This window comes from Microtus oregoni, unplaced genomic scaffold (genome assembly GCF_018167655.1).
Source record: "Microtus oregoni isolate MIOR12 unplaced genomic scaffold, Mior012 000036F_ref0000092, whole genome shotgun sequence".
Classification (NCBI taxonomy): domain Eukaryota; kingdom Metazoa; phylum Chordata; class Mammalia; order Rodentia; family Cricetidae; genus Microtus; species Microtus oregoni.
In genome coordinates, this window is record NW_024543095.1 from 5,353,617 (window position 1) to 5,370,927 (window position 17,311).

General features: G+C 43.5%; 2 protein-coding genes across 4 annotated transcripts in view; one reads left to right on the forward strand and one right to left on the reverse strand.

The window, feature by feature from the left end:
- Positions 1 to 4,163, forward strand: part of Slc30a6 (solute carrier family 30 member 6) — a 29,111-nt gene extending 24,948 nt beyond the window's left edge. For both annotated transcript variants that reach the window (XM_041631099.1, XM_041631100.1), the window contains one exon: positions 3,041 to 4,163. In XM_041631099.1, the coding sequence (XP_041487033.1) occupies positions 3,041 to 3,541 (501 nt within the window). In that variant the 3' untranslated portion in view covers positions 3,542 to 4,163. The remainder of the gene's footprint in view (positions 1 to 3,040) is intronic.
- A 2,598-nt stretch (positions 4,164 to 6,761) lies between these two features.
- Positions 6,762 to 17,311, reverse strand: part of Nlrc4 (NLR family CARD domain containing 4) — a 38,043-nt gene continuing 27,493 nt past the window's right edge. For both annotated transcript variants that reach the window (XM_041630912.1, XM_041630913.1), the window contains exon 9: positions 6,762 to 8,342. In XM_041630912.1, coding sequence (XP_041486846.1) covers positions 8,050 to 8,342 — 293 coding nt within the window. In that variant the 3' untranslated portion in view covers positions 6,762 to 8,049. The remainder of the gene's footprint in view (positions 8,343 to 17,311) is intronic.

Below are 17,311 nucleotides of genomic sequence, written 5' to 3' on the forward strand. Positions count from 1 at the left end.
CAGATGGTTGTGAACCACCATGTGGTTGCTGGGAATTGAACTCAGGACCTTTGGAAGAGCAGGCAATGCCCTTAACCTATGAGCCATCTCTCCAGCCCCTTCTTTCTTCTTTTTAATTTAACCTTGATACTACTGGAGGCTTTTTGTTGCTGTTGTTGTTGTTGTTGGAGCTGTGGAGAATTGAATCTGGGACCTCATGCTTCACAGTTTTCCCTCTTATTACTCTCCTAATACATATTTTTGTTTGTTTATTTATTTGATTTCTTTTGAGACAGCATCTCATTCTGCAGACTAGGCTGTTCTGGAGCCCCGTCTTGTATCCCAGGATTGCCTTGAGCTCACAAGACTTTTTTTCCCAGCCTTCTGAATACTGAGATTCTAGGCATGCACCGTCACATCTGGCTTACATGAACTTTTGTTTGTTTGTTCTTTTGTTGTTGCTCATTTGTTTGTCTTGAGACAGGGTCTCTCTGTGTAGCCCTGGCTGTCCTGGAACTCACTGTGTAAACCAGGCTGGCCTCGAACTCACAGAGATCCACCCGCCTCTGCTTTTCAAGTGCAGGGATTAAAGGCATGGCTTCTGTTGCTTGTCCTTTCTTCTTCTTCTTTTTAGATTTATTTATTTATTTATTTATTTATTTTATGTATATGAATGCCCTGTCTGCATGTATGATGTATGACTTTATGCCAGAAGAAGGCATCAGATCCCACTATAGATAGATAGTTGTGAGCCACCGTGAGGTTACTGGGAATTAAATTCAGGACCTCTGGAAGAGCAGCCAGTGCTCTTAACCACTGAACCTTGTCTCCAACCCCATAAACCCCCCCCCCCCCTTTTTCCCCCTTCAGTCCTGACCTGGAACTCAGTCTGTAGACCAGGCTGGCCTCAAACTCACAGAGATCTGGCTGTCTCTGCCTCCCGAGTGCTGGGATTAATGGCGTGCCACAGTGTCACCCAGCCCTGTTCCTTGTCTTTAAGCCTTCCAGCCCTCCTGAACTTTCAAATGAAGAGTGGCTTACTTAGGGCAGCATTTATAAACATGTGGGGATCTGATGAGGAAGAGATGTCTTTCCCTGACTGTTCCTGTTGGCCTAACTTCCCCAACACACTGTTTCTGCTGGGCTCAGTGTAGATTCTCTTCTTCCCAGTTCTTCTTCTTTTTTTTTAATATTTATTCATTTAGTTTTTGGATATGAGTGTTTCATCTTCACACACATCAGAAGAGGGAATCAGATCCTATCACAGATGGCTGTGAGCCACCATGTGATCCCTGGCACTGGCAATTGAACTCAGGACCTCTGGAAGAGCAGCCAGTGCCCGTAACCGCTAAGCCATCTCTCATCTCTCCAGCTCCCCCCCCCACACACACACACAGATCTTCTTAATGTGGGCCTTTGTCCTAGACAGGAGCTGTGTCTGGTTAGCTCTGTAAGCTCACCGGGCTCCATTGCAGACCCAGTGTGCTTGCCCGTCTCTGAAGTGTGCCAGAGCCCTCCGCTCTCAGCTGCTTTCTCCGGTTGCCTGTCTCGGATTTCCAGTCTCCAGCTATTGTTTAACTGCTTTGGGGTTTGTAGGTCGGTCAGTGTCTCTGCTTCCACTCTGCCACTAGGACACACCTGGGCTCCCCAGCATCTACTCTACTGGCTGTAGAATTTTATGTAAATATCCTCGAATGCCTTTGTCATCCCCGGTGCTCACTTAGATGAGTTTTCATTTGTCCTGTTTACGTAGGCTGTGATGAGCAGTTTTGAAATAATTTTTATATATACTCATGACTATTCTTTAAGATTTTTAGCTAGGGATGTGAGGGCAATCTGGCTGCGACATCTGTCACCCATTGATCGCCAGGGTTGATTCGGCTGATCTGGCTGGCTAGGCGGGTGTCCCCTTCCTCCCTCACCGCTCCATGTGCGTCCTTCCCGAAGCTGCGTGTTCGGTCGAAGAGGATGACCTTCCCCCAATAGAGGAGGACCGGTCTTCGGTCAAGGGTATATGGGTAGCTGCGCTCCCCTGCTAGAACCTCCAAACAAGCCCTCAAGATTTTTAGCTAGGCATAGTATCAGTATCACACACCTTTCGTTCCAGGACTCAGGAGGCATAGGCAGGTAGATCTCTGTGAGTTCAAAGCCAGCCTGGTCTTCATAGCAAGTTCCAGGACAAACCAAGACCTTGTCAAAAAAAAAAAAGGAAAAATTAGTTTTTAGAAGTGAGTTTTGTAAATTATGGAATAATCAAATTTTTACAGATTTTAATACAAATTATCAAATTGCCTTTCAGAATGGCTGTACCAACTAGCTATCTCTTATAGTGCATTTTCATGTGTGTAGGGGGGTTGTGGACAGGTGTGGAGAGGCCTGAGGTTGATGTCAGGTATCTTTCTTATTACCCCCTAACTAACATATTGAGGCAGGGTCTCTCAGTTGACGCTAGGCTGGTCTCAAACTCACAGAGATCCTCCTGCCTCTGCCTCTCAGTGCTAGACTAAAGGCGTGTGCCACCACCCCCAGCCGCTTCTTCTACTCTTTGAATTCCGTTTAGTTATCAGCTCTGGGTCAGAGGCATGTCTTCTCAGATCATCTGCACTGGAATAGAGTCCCAGCTTTTCTGCGTTTCCATGCTGTGCCTGGTTTATGCAGGGCCGGGGATCAAACTCGGGACCCTGTATGCATTCTGTCAGCTAAAGGGTCACAGATCATTTCAGTCACCATTTACGTTGATTAGTACCAGCAGTAAATAGCAAGATGCTATGTTTTTTCTTATTTAAAAAAAAAAATACCAAGTACCAGTCAAGTTATGAATAGACAGAATTCTCAGTATTTTAATTCTTTTTTTTTTTTTTTTTTGGTTTTTCGAGACAGGGTTTCTCTGTGGTTTTGGAGCCTGTCCTGGAACTAGCTCTTGTAGACCAGGCTGGTCTCGAACTCACAGAGATCCGCCTGCCTCTGCCTCCCGAGTGCTGGGATTAAAGGCGTGCGCCACCACCGCCCGGCTTCAGTATTTTAATTCTAAGCAGTCTTTTTTGATTTTTCCCTCTTTTAGGCTGGATCCGTCCATGTAAGAATCCGACGTGATGCAAACGAACAAATGGTTCTTGCTCATGTGACCAACAGGCTGTACACACTTGTGTCTACTCTGACGGTTCAGATTTTCAAGGATGATTGGGTGAGACCCGCCTTAATGTCTGGGCCCGCGGCCCCCAGCGTCCTTCACTTCTCAGCAGACCACCACATCATCCCGATGCCTCTGCTAAAGAGCACCGATGCTGTGACCCCGGTCACATCAACACCAGCCAAACCTAGCAGCCCGCCTCCGGAGTTTGCATTCAATACCCCTGGGAAAAACGTGAGCCCGGTGATTCTCCTGAACACACAGACAAGGCCGTATGGTTTGGGTCTCAATCGTGGACACACACCATACAGCAGTGTGCTCAGCCAAGGACTCACAGTTCCAGGATTTGGGGCAGGCCAGGGATTGAGGCCGACCTTCCCACATTTACCGAGTAGGTACGGAAACAACAGGACAGGACAGCCAAGACCTTGAAGGACTCTAACTTATTTTCATGGAGACTATCGACTCCTTGGCTTCCAGTGTACTTAATAACCCACCTTGCGTTGACTGTTCAACCATTTGTCAGATTATTGCAGGCTTGTTCATATTTCATGAAACCCATAAACTCTATTTTTGTACAATGTTCTTGTGGCAGTGAGGTCTTTGGAAATGTCCCGGGTGTTAGGTGGGCTCCCTTCAGAAAGCCCCTCTCTCTAAGCTTGCACGTTGGCTGTTCTTTTTTTTTATCTTTATTTTTTTTACTTTTTTTTAGTTGTTGAAAAAAAAAATTTCCGCCTCCTCCCCATTTCCCTCCCCCTCCTCTCCCACATTGCCCCCTCCCCCCCACTCCCCTCCCCCTCCCCCCACTCCATTCCTCCTCCCTCTCTACCTGGATAGAAGTGGGAGGACCTTGGACTTCCTGCAGGGCAGGGAATCTGGACGTTGGCTGTTCTGTAGCTGCCCACAGGGTGTGACCTGACCTGACCTGACCTGACCTCCAGTAGCAAGGCCATGTGCCCCTTCCTAAGAACACTTAGTCCCTCAAGTGCTCCGCGTGTCTGCCCATGGGAAATGAAAGCCTAAGTGTCCATTTGAAAAGTAAAAGTCTCTTTTATAGCTTTTCTAAGTTTAATTGGTACATTTTTGAGGTATTCCTGATCATTCCTTGCTAAATAAAAAGCAAAAGTTTTTATCAGAAATTGTGAGACATATTCTACTACATAGCACAATTTAACTCTTTTTAGTCTTCTGAAGCAGGGCCTTGCTGTATAGACCAGGCTGGCTTCAAACTCATAATCCTCCTGCCTCAGTCTTCCAAATGCTGGGATTGTAGGTTTTGAGCCACCATACAGGTATATTCTACATTTTAAAATAATGGGTTTTGAATAAAGTTTTTCCATTTACAAATGTAAGTACATTTGTAGATAGTCCACTCTTTTCGGTGTTTTATTTGGTTACAAATACCAAACCTTTGGTAAAATGGAATGAATTAAAAAACAAATTCCAGTTTTCTATGTTACATTTAGCCAATTGTCCATTGACTACAATAACTAGACTTTGGTTTTGAATGAGTAAGTTTATTAAGATTATAGCAAGTCAAGGTAAAAAAATAAATAAATAAACAGCAAGAAATAGGAAGATAGGTAGCAAGACATCATCAGTCGGGCGCCGGGAACATCCAACGGAAACCCACTGGGGAGCTCCTGTAAGGCGGCCAGCTGCAGTGCTGTGGAGTCTGGGCAGAGCAGAGTGTCCCTTCTTGGGAGGCTTCCAAGCGAAAGACAATTAGCGACAGAGATAAAATCATCTAGTAAGAGGCTACCGCACCCTGCAGAGGCACCTGGGAACTACAGTTCCTGACTGAGCTTCTCTCCCTCCTCTGGCACCTCTGTATCAGGGGCAAACAGCTAACCCCTCCTGGAAGTGGCTCACCTAGCTGTTCTCAGGGCGCCTGCTCTAACCTTGGGCTGCTTTGCTGTTCTCCCTCTGTCAGTCCGTCCCCAGATGGGGTGTCGGAGGACGCTTTGAGACTTGTTTGGGTCTGAAATGGGAGTGGGGCCACTACTCCACAGCACTTTCTTAGCTTAAACGAACACGTGGCAGTTTACTGATGCAATGTACGTTACATAAACACTAACAATAACGGAAGTTTTGTCTCATTTTAATAAACTAGCTTTAAAATGTTTCATTTTATGAACAAAACATCATATACATGTATATACATGCATACATACATATAGATAGATAGATAGATATAGTTTTGATTTGTTTTGTTTAGTTTTTTGAGACAGATTCTTTTTGTGTAGTCCTGGCTGTTCTGGAACTCACTTAGGCTGGCTTCAAGCTCACAGAGTTCCACCTGCCTCTGCCACCTAAGTGCTGGGATTAAAGGCGTGCACCACCACTGCCTGGCTTAAATATATATTTTTATTGTAAAATTGGATATTTTAGTCAAGATATTTTTAACAGACTTAATAACAGAACTGGACAAAAGACTTTTATCCCAATCTTGGCATTCTTATATATCAATAGTTTTGTAACCATTTCTCATTTGCACAGTTAGGGAGGGGAAAGAATTAGTTGATTTTTTAATGATTGGGTTTAAAATTTTATATAATTAAAAGTGCACAAGATGTGTCCAATTGCTAAATAGATATTATACCGAGAACTTTTTATTTAACAGTGAGCGTGACTTACAGACCAGCGCCCCGAGGTGCCATGGAGCAGAGAATGAACTACAGGCTAACATGGTTTTCGTGTTTCGTCCTCAATACCCCGAAACTGTTCTGTGTTTACATCTTTAGACAGATTTTTCTTTTTCTTTTTCCTTTGTGGGAAAGGGTTATTTTGGAAGGTGGTAGACAAAAGACTAGAACACGGTTTCCCCCATAGTTCTGTGGGGTACAGAGATTAGAGCAGGGGATCCCTCATAGTTCTGTGGGGTACAGAGATTAGAGCAGGGGATCCCTCATAGTTCTGTGGGGTACAGAGATTAGAGCAGGGGATCCCTCATAGTTCTGTGGGGTACAGAGATTAGAGCAGGGGATCCCTCATAGTTCTGTGGGGTACAGAGATTAGAGCAGGGGATCCCTCATAGTTCTGTGGGGTACAGAGATTAGAGCAGGGGATCCCTCATAGTTCTGTGGGGTACAGAGATTAGAGCAGGGGATCCCTCATAGTTCTGTGGGGTACAGAGATTAGAGCAGGGTATAAAAGAAAAGAATACAGTTTTCCTTCCCTCTTTAACTTCTGAGGACATAGTTGGAATTACATACAATGATCTCCTGGGAGACATCCTGAGTTTCAAGCCTCTGGCTGAGCTGCTTTTGTGTGTCTGTGCATGTGTATGCGTGTTTTCCAGACAGAGTTTCTCTATAACAGCTCTGGCTGTCTTAGAACTCACTCTGTAGACCAGGCTGCCCTCGAACTCAGATCTGCCTCCCGAGTGCTGGGATTAAAGTACGCCACCACCACCCAGTAGGTTGTGCTGCTTTTGAACTGCCAATTTTACTTGACCACAGATGTCCATTTGGGACTGGTGGATGGCTTAGCAGATAAAGACACTTATTACCACAAAGCCCAATGACTGGATGTCGAGGACCGGCCTCAACAAAAACATTTCTTACCAGGGTAGGGGCATGGGAATTGAAGAAATATAAGTAAAGATTATGAAGATGCATAAAAATAATAAGACAGAAAACATAGAAAGTATCAGGAGGGCATTCCAGTGACTGAAATCCTGAAATTTACCCGTGTTTATTTTTCTACAGTCTTTAAACCCAACCTAAACTGGGGGAGAAGGTAACAAAAGCCTTTATTAACATGATACAAAGGATACAAAAGGATAACTCACACAGTTAATGGCCTTATTACTCTGAAACATCAAATCATTAGCATTTTGTCATCTAGGTAGCTGACCATTTTGAAGACCGCCCTTTCCTAGGTGACCTCATAGTTACTGAGAAAGGAGCAGAAATACATTTGCATATCCTGACCAGCCCTCAGGATGGCACTGAGCTACCTTAATTTCAAAAGAGCCAGGAACCACCTCCTGACTGAGGAGGTGCAATTACGCCTGTCAGTCTCCAAACCCTCTGACCGGCAGACAGGGTGGAAATGGGCCTGCATTTTTTGTCCAATACAATTCCTCCCTTTTTATTAATTTTAACAAAGCCTGTGCTTTTGCAATAGGACAGATGATTGCGTCTGCCGGATCCTCTGTCCTCTGGACGGAAGGAGAAGAGGAGGGAGAAAACCGACTCCCACAAGCTGTGCTTTGACACCCCCTATGTACACCATGGCATACACACCACTGGTACATACAGATGAGTGTTTGTTTTACAGAACACGTGCCTTTCGAGTCTGGTAATGTCTCATGTGAGAAGGTACTCTGTTCACTCCACAGTGTTTTCAGTAAGCCAGGTAATTAAGTAGCACGTATGAAGCTTATTCTCTAGACAGTTTTGGCTTATTTATTAGTAATTTAGTTGTCACATATCCATCCAGGACTCGCTGAGTTCTGTATAGGCCAGGTACCGTACTGAGTACAGAGGAGCATAGTATATCAGGTTGTGACCCTGTATTCTTAGGGCCAAGTAACAGGAACGTGCACAGCAGGCGAAGGACATCCAGTTAGTCCTAAGTGCAGGTGAGGCCAAACCCCTCCCTCTTCTTTGCCATGTTGGATTTCCTTCTCTAAGATTCTTTTTAAGGATTTTTAAATTTTATTGTGTGTGTATGAGTGTTTCGCTTGCATGCTTATGTGTATCACTTGCCTGCCTGATACCCAGGGAGGTAGAAGACAGTGTTGGATCCCCTGGAGCTAGAGACAGATGGTTATGAGCTACCTTGTGAGTGTCGGGAATCAAAACTCAAGTCCTCTGGAAGAGCAGCCAGGGCTTATAACCACTGAGCGGTCTCCAGTCCCTTTCTCCAAGAATTTTTTTATCACCCACTAAAAGTGAAGGAGTCTCTGAGGTACTTGGTGGCTTTGGGTTCCTTTAATCAATTAATAGCTTAAAAGTGCCTTTAATGATACTGAGGTCATAGTCATCCAACTCCCACCCAGTGAGCCTAACTTCTTGCAGAACAGGTAACTTTGATAATACTTGACTAAGTTTTCTCACCAATGAAGCATCTGGTAAAAATTCTTCAGTACTAAAGTCAAAAAATACTAATTGTCTAAAGTTCTCAAATGCGTTCATGAAGGAAAGCCATCCATCACTGCTCACACGGTTTCCCGCTAAATCCAGCTGCTGCAGGTTTCTCAGAGGATTCATCTCCAGAAAGTCACCTGGGGGAAGAGGTAAGTATATTAATGGGAAGACATTAAATTAAATGAGCTCTGTACACACATAGGAAGCATTTTTCCATTTTAAAATGACCATGTTTAGACCAGAGTTGAACCCAGGGAAGAAAGAACTCCTACAGGCAGTCTGTGACGGATTCTGTTTCCCACGGTCTAATGTAGACGAGCCCAAAAAGTAGATAGAAGTGATGTGCGCGTTTTCCCTTAGTCTTGATTCCTCCTGGAAATGAACGTTGATTAAACATTGAGGTGTAAGAGATGCTATTAGATATTGAGGAGTTGTTTTTAAAATTAGAGGCCCCTCTGGGGAGTAGAAATGTGAGCAGCAGCAGCAACTTTCAGAAACTATAGTAAGAAGTTCCTCTGGGAAAGAGTACCTGTGTCCCTGCCAGCCCCCAGTACCATAACCTGTATGTAATACCCAACACCATCAACCACCTAGGCTGCACCTAGAGGAGTGGCCACTCGAGCCTTAGGCCCCTGCATCTGGAAGAGCCATCACCGGAGGCTCTACCCTGCCTGCACCTAGAAAAACAATCAACAGAGACACAGCCTCCAACTACACCAGTTGGAGAAACAGGGTCCTCCTGAAGCACAGATTCCACATGTACTGATTGGAGGAAGAGATGGGTAGACAACAGTGTAAGAATACACTCAGCAACACAAAGAGCAAATGACACCTCCAGAAATTAATGGTTCTACAGCAACAAGACCTGAACATCCCAATGCAGATGAAGTAGAAGAAAGCAACCTTAAAAATAATTTTATGAAAATGATTGAGGCCCTTACAGGGGAAATAAAAAACTCTCTTAAAGAAACAGAGGAAAATACAAACAAAAAATTGGAAGAAATCAACAAATACCTTAAAGAAAACCAAGAAAAAGAAATCAAACAGGTCCGGAGGCAACAGTTCAAGACTTAAAAACTGAAGAGAACACAAACCAAGGGTATTCTGGACATGGATAATCTGGGTAAATGAACAGGAACTATAGATGCAAGCATAAACAACAGAATACAAGAGATGGAAGAGAGAATCTCGGGAGTTGAAGATACAATAAAGGAAATAGATTCATCAGCCCAATAAATGTTAAATTCAACAAATTCTTAACAAAAAATATTCAGGAAGTCTGGAACACCATGAAATAATTGCACATAAGAATAATAGGAATTGAAGAAGTACAGCTCAAAGGCACAGAAAATATATCCAACAAAATCATAGGAAACTTTCTGAACCTAAAGAAGAACATGCCTGTGAAATACTAGAAGGTTTATGGAACACCAAATAGACTGGGCAAAAAAAAAAAAGTTCCCTTGCTCATATTAATCAAAACACTAAACATACAGGATGAAGAAAGAATATTAAAAGCTGCAAAAGAAAAAGGTCAAGTAACATATAAAGGTAGACCTATCAGAATTACACCTGATATCTCAATGGAAACAATGAAAGCCAGAAGGTCCTGGGCAGATGTGCTGCAGACACTAAGAGACCATGAATGCAAGCCCAGACTACTACACCCAGCAAAGCTTTCATTCACCATCGATGGAAAAAACAAGATATTCCATGAGAAAACCAGATTTAAACAATACCTATCCACAACTCCAGCCCTACAGAAAGTACTAGAAGGAAAATTCCAACCCAAGGAAGCTAACTGTACCCACAAAAGTACAAACAAAAGATAATCCTATAGCAGCAAATCCCAAAAAGGGAAACACACACACATAATACCACCAACAAAACAAAAATAACAGGAACAAGCAATTACTGCTCATTAATATTTCTTAATGTAAATGCACACAATTCACCTATAAAAAGGCACAGATTAACAGAATAGATATAAAAACAGAATCCATCCTTCTGCTGTATACAAGAAACACACCTCAGTTCCAAAGACAGACAGTATCTTAGAGTAAAGGGTTAGAAAAATGTTTTCCAATCAAATGGACCTAAGAAGCAAGCTGATGTAGTTATCCTAACATCTAACAAAATAGACTACAAACTAAAAGTAATCAAAAGAGATGAAGCACATTTAATATTCATCAGAGGAAAAAAATCTTTCAAGATATAGTTTCAATTCTGAACATCTATGCCTCAAAAAAGAGCAACCACACTTGTAAAAGAAACATCACTGAAGCTTAAATCACATATCAAGCCCCATACACTAATAGTGGGAGACTTCAACATTTCACTTTCCCCAATGGATAGGTCTACCAGACAGAAACTTAAAAGAGAAATAAGAGAACTAACAGATGTCATCATGATTCATATGGGCTTAACAGACATCTATAGAATATTCTACCCAAATACAAAAGAATATATCTTCTCAGCACCCCATGGAACTTTCTCTAAAATTGACCACATACTGGGTAACAAAGCAAACCTCAACAGATACAAAAAATTGGAATAACCCCTGTATCTTATCAGATCACCATGACTTAAAGTTAGAACTCAACAACAATTCTAATTGCAGAAAATTCATGGAAATTGAGCAATGCTCACCTGAATCACCAATGGGTCAAGGAAGAGATAAAGAAAGAAATTAAAGACCTCCTGGAATTCAATGAAAATGACAGCACATCATCCCCAAACCTCTGGGACACAAATGAAATTGGTGCCAAGAGGACAGTTCACAGCACTAGGAGCTCACATAAAGAAGCTGGAGAAATCCCACACTAGCAAATCAACAGAACAGAAAGAAGCAAACTTACCCAGGAGGAATAGACAGCTAGAAATAATCAAATTTAGGGGTGAAATCAATAAAATAGAAACAAAGAAAACAATACGAAAAATCAATGAGACAAAGAGTTGGTCCACAAACCTTTATCTTACTAACCAAAAGGCAGAGAGAAAATATCCAAAATAAGAAAACTGGAAATGGAAAGGGGGCATAACAACAGACACTGAGAAGATTTAGAGAATCATCAGATCATACTTCAAAAACCTGTACTCTACTAAATTGGAAAAATTAAAGAAAATTGACAATTTCCTGGATAAGTACCACATACCAAAGTTAAATGAAGACCAGATGACCAGATAAACAAATTAAATAGACCCATAACCCCTAAGGAAATAGAAACAGTCATCAAAGCCTCCCAACCAAAAAAGCCCAGGACCAGATAGTTTCAGCGCAGAATTCTATCAGAATTTCAAAGAACTAATACCAATACTCCTCAAATTGTTCCATACAACAGAAACAGAAGGAACACTTCCAAACTCTTTTTATGAGGCTACAGTTACACTGATACCCAAACCACACAAAGACACAACTAAGAAAGAGAATTACAGACCAATCCCCCTCATGAAGATTGATGCAAAAATACTCAGTAAAATACTGGCAAACCAAATCTAGGAACACATTAGAAAAATCATCCACCATGATCAAGTAGGCTTCATCCCAGAGATGCAGGGATGGTTCAACATATGAAAATTCATCAATATAATCCACTACATAAACAAACTGAAAGAAAAAAAACCACACAATGATCTTATTAGATGCTGAAAAAAGCCTTCAGCAAAATGCAAGACCCCTTTTCATGATTAAAGGTCTTGGAGAGCTCAGAGATACAAGGGACATTCCTAAACATAATAAAGGCAATATACAGTAAGCCAACAGCCACCATCAAACAAAATGGAGAGAAACTCAAAGCAATCCCACTAAAATCAGGAACAAGACAAGGTTGTCCACTCTCTTAATATCTATTCAATATAGTATTCAAAGTCCTAGCTAGAGCAATAAGACAACAAAAGGAGATCAAAATGGAAGGAAAGAAGTCAAACTCTTGCTATTGTGAATGATATAATCTTTTACATAAGTGATCCCAAAAATTCTACCAAGGTTCTCCTAAAGCTAACAAACACCTTCAGTAATATGGCGGGGTACAAAATTAACTAAAAAAAAAAAATCAGTAGCCCTCCTATATAAAAATGATAACTGAACTAAGAAAGAAATTAGAGAAACATTACCCTTCACAATAGCCACAGACAACATAAAATATCTTGAGGGTAACTCTAACCAAACAAGTGAAAGACCTGTATGACAAGAACTTTAAGTTTTTAAGAAATTGAAAAGGATATCAGAAACTGGAAAGCTCTCCCATGCTCTTGGATAGGTAGGACTAACATAGTAAAAAGGGCAATCTTTTTACCAAAAACAACCTACAGATTCAATGCAATTCTCATCAAAATCCCAACACAATTCTTCACAGACCTCAAAAGAACAGTACTCAACCCAGGATAGCCAAAACAATCTTCTACAATAAAGAGATTCACAGCTAAGTACTGAACACAGCTCCCAGAGTCCAGTCAAAAAGACAGGGGAGCGATAATATGAACAAAGGGATCAAGACTGTGAAGGAGAAACCCACAGAAACAGCTGACCCCAGCTAATGGGAGCTCACTGACTCTGGACTGACCACTGGGGCTCCTACATAGGACCAATCTAGGTCCCCTGAGTGCCGGTGACAGTGGGTGACTTGAGCAGTCAGTGGGGCCACTGGCAGTGGGACGGGAACTATCCTTAATGAACAGTCTGGCTTTTTAGAGCCTATTTCCTATGAAGAGATACCTTGCTCAGGCTAGATGTGGGCAGTGGGGGGGGGGGGGGAGGCTCAGTCCTGCTTCAAGGTCGTGATGATGACAGAATTCATTGACCTCCATGGGAAGCCTTGACTTCTCTGAGGAGCAGATTGGGGAGTGGGATATGGGGAAGGTGGGGTGAGCAGAAAGCATGGAGAGAGGGAACTAGGAATAGTATGTAAAAAAAATAAAATAGCATATATAAAAAAATTGGAATCAAGCAGGCAATATTAGATCTTTCCATATTTGTCCATATAAAGCTACTTAACAGCTTTATCTTTGGATATCACTACTTATAAACTTAAGTAAATGAGTTATTTGGTATCTAGAAATGACTTTTGAGGCCTTCCTAACCTCTTCAGGGAGATCCTCAATTCCCTAAAAACAGGACACCCTAAAGTGCCTCCTACATGAAAGGGGGGGTGTTCTGTCCTGATTCACAGGACACCACAGTCTCTTCAGTACTCATTCCTTGTTGGTCTATGCTCGGTACAACTGCACTGGACTCAGGTGAGTCCTACTGTGTGGAAAGAAATGTATGACTATACATGGTCACACACACCTCTGATGCCAGCAGAGAGGCAGAGACTGAAAAATCATGAATTCAAGGCCAGTTTAAAATACCTAGAGAAACCCTGTCAGAAATTTAAAAAGACAAGAGACAAAAGGAAGATGCTCCTTTTGTTTGTTTGTGGTGGTATTGTTTTGAAACAAGGTTTGGCTAAATATCCCAGGCCACCTTCAAACTCACTGCAATCCACCTGCCTCAGCCTCCAACAATGCCAGATTCGTAGGCTTGAATCAACACATTCAGCCTCATCCTGCATTGGTCATGGAGGGGTTTGTTAGACATTAAACTTGGAGTTGTGAGCCGGGCGGTGGTGGCGCACGCTTTAATCCCAGCACTCAGGAGGCAGAGGCGGGCAGATCTCTGTGAGTTTGATGAGCTAGTTCCAGGACAGGATCCAAAGCTACAGAGAGGCTTTGTCTCAAAAGAAACCAATAAATAAATAAATAAATAAATAAATAAATAAATAAATAAACTTGTGGTTGCTTGGGAGGTGCATGCTACAGTCTTGCAGGATGAGTGTTCAAGGTTCAGACTGGACTTTTTTTTCTTTTGTTTTTCTTCAAGAGAGAATTTCTATGTGCATCCCTGGAAGTCCTGGAATTCACTCTGCTGTAGATCATCCTGTCTCGATCTCAGAACTGTTTCTGCCTCCCAAGTATGGGATCAAAGGCATGGACCACCACCTTTGTACTAGTTGGACTTTGGACCTTTGGACTAGTTGGACTATTAAGTAGGAAGAGATGCTCCCTGGAAAAGACATTTTAAATGTCCCTCCGCAGTCTTTGCACAGAAGCCTATTGTCCCCAAAGACAAAACACCAGAGCTCTGCTTGTCACAAGTCTGTGATTCCAGAACTCAGGGAGCCTGAAGCAGAGGACTGCAAGTTTGGGTCAGCCTGGGCTACATAGTGCTAACCCCTGTCTCAAAAAAACAAAAAACCCAAGTCAAGCCATGGCAAAGGCTAGCAAACAAACAAGAAAAGCTGTTGCCATCAGTGATCAGGCCAGCAGATTAGGAATAATGCCTTGTGTAACCCGCCTGTGTAGACTGAGGCTCACCCAGGTACACACTGAGCGATTATAGCCACTGCCAGGACGCCTGCAGACCAGCTCCCCAGCACGGAGGTCTGTGAATTAATTGGCAGGTATCTTTGTGCGGCCTCTGTAGTTTGCTAAGGGAAAGCACGTGACTCAGCACCCAGTGCTTACTTCCGAGTGTCTTCTGTCAGTGTCACCCAGGACTTTTATCCCCTTTGCAAGTTTTAGTCTAGAAAGTTCCCTAGGTTCTTTATTACAAATGCCTGAAGTAAAAGTATCATTACCTAGCCGTAATGGAGAGAGAAGAGGAGGAAGTGAGGAAACCCAGGTGAGGAGGTGGCTCCCAGGCATCTGCCTTCTCTCAGATCTGTGCTACCGTCTACTGAGACCATCCTTCCGCCCCCATTTTCTACGCTTTAACCTCCATAGACGACAAACTGCTAATCCCACACCTCTTGTTAAATGTATCTAAATTTCTACCAAGGAAACAGAAGCAGAAATGAGGTGTGTCATTTCCAGGTCACTTTGAAAAGAAGTAGCCATCGGCTCTCACTTGTCTCCTCCCACGATGTTCCACATGCCCACGTGACAACAGCTATGACCTTGAAGTTAAAAATAAGGAATGAAAGACGGGCGGTGGTGGCGCACGCCTTTAATCCCAGCACTCAGGAGGCAGAGGCAGGCGGATCTCTGTGAGTTCGAGACCAGCCTGGTCTACAAGAGCTAGTTCCAGGACAGGCTCCAAAACCACAGAGAAACCCTGTCTCGAAAAACCAAAAAAAAAAAAAAATAAGGAATGAAGGAGTCAAAATAACAGCTGTCTGGGAAAGACTGTGCGGGATGCAGCTGCCCCATCTGCTTGGACTGCGCATTTGTGTGTTACAGGATGGGAAGGAAGTCAGCTTCAGGCTCCAGTCAGCCATGGTCCAGCCATGGCTGATCTTTAGTCTCTGCCCAGCTCACCAGGCACACCGGCCCTCGTCTCCCTTTCTAAGAGTGTTTCTCTCTCCGGGCCGTCAAAACTCTTCTTCCTATTTTTCACACCCCATTTGATTCCCAACATAGCAGGAACTCAAAATGTTTTTGTTTTTTCCAGGTTGTGGGCTTTCTCCCCAGGGAGCGACTTCTTTCCACTACCCATAGGGATGTAGAAAAGTCAAGCTGTTTCTGTGGCTCTCTGCTTCAGTTTGAGGATCTTAGCTGAGTTTCCTGGGTGATTATCAGAGTGTGTGCAAACACAGGAAGGAAAAACAAGCAGTAGTCTCCACGGTCTAAGGACATGCTTTCTGGTGACTGGATCGGGATCAAACTAGATCCAACAGGAAGAAAATCTGGGCATTTGGAGCTTGGCCATCTATAGGCTTAGGAGACTGCAAACTTCACGTGCCTTTCGCAGACATCTCTAACATCGCCCTTCAGTTCTCCTGAGCCCGTGTCAGGTCGCCTGGCGTTAGTTAACTGTCAGCTTGCCCAAATCAAGAATCACCTGCAGGATGGGCCTCTTGGCACGCCTGTGGGGGTTCTCTTGATTGCATTCATTGAGGCGGTGAGGCCTGCCCACTGTTGGTGCCACCATTCCCTGACTGGAGGAAGAAAACTGAACAGCCCAATGCATGCATTGATTCCTGTTCTCTGTCACCAATGGCGGACGCAATGTGACAGCTTCCTCAATTCCTGCTTCTCATTTCCCCACTATGCTAGGCTGGAACCTGGAACCTGGACCCGAAAATAGGCCCTAAGTAATACATGATGGCACTTGCCATGTATTCAACAAGCATTTATCTGCCGTGTACCATACACAGGGCATAGTCCTTGCGCTTTTTAGCTTACAACATAGTGTGAAGTCACCCACTAATAAGATGACAGGTAGGGTGCTGAGAGAGGGGACCTGAGACCCCCATACACAGAAGCAGCAGGCATTGCTCCTCCCCAGTCCCAGGACACTAGTAATTGGCCTTGTGTGCTCTAGGAGGAAGACTGGAAGGTTCTCAGTTGCCTCCAAAGCCACTTGCATGTCTGGTTTCCTGCCCCCTATAGTGAAGCCAAACAATCAAAAGTCATCTCCAGGGCTGGAGGGTTAGAATGGAGTTAAGGGCACTTACTGCTTCTGCAGAGGACCAGGATTTGGTTCCCAACTCCCACACCACCCATAAGTTCAATACCAGGGGATCCAACCCCCTCTTCTGGCTCCATGCATGGTTCACATATACATATGCAAGCAGTCATACACAAAGAATAATTTTTTTAAGTCATCTTCTCCCTTAGACACAAAGAGTCTTCTCTGCTTGTACCTCACTCTACAATATGAGAAGAGCCATCCGAGAGCAGACTCCAACAAAGAAGACTGAGTTTCAACTCAACACCCACAGAAAAGGGACCAACCATGGAAAGGGGTGTTATTACTGTTTTGTGTCACTGTGGTAGAATATCACAGGCTGGAAAACTTCACAACAAACAGACATGTATTGACTCATGGCCAAGGCTGAGGGACTAACACGTAGCAAGGCCTTCTCCTGTCTCTCCCTGTGGCGGAAGGATGAGGGGTGAAGAAAAGTAAGCACGAGCTCAGTCTCCCAGACTCAATCCCGTCTACACTTGCGTTTCTCATCCCGGAGGGTGGGCCATGAGCTGATTACATGTGAGTTCCCACCTCCCGGCGCTGTGCCATGGATCTTGTTTTATGCATGTGGTTTCAAGAGACACATTCAAACAATAGCAGGAGACAACACGGGAAAACAAGAAGGGGGAAAAGCCTTCAAAATAAAATTTTTCA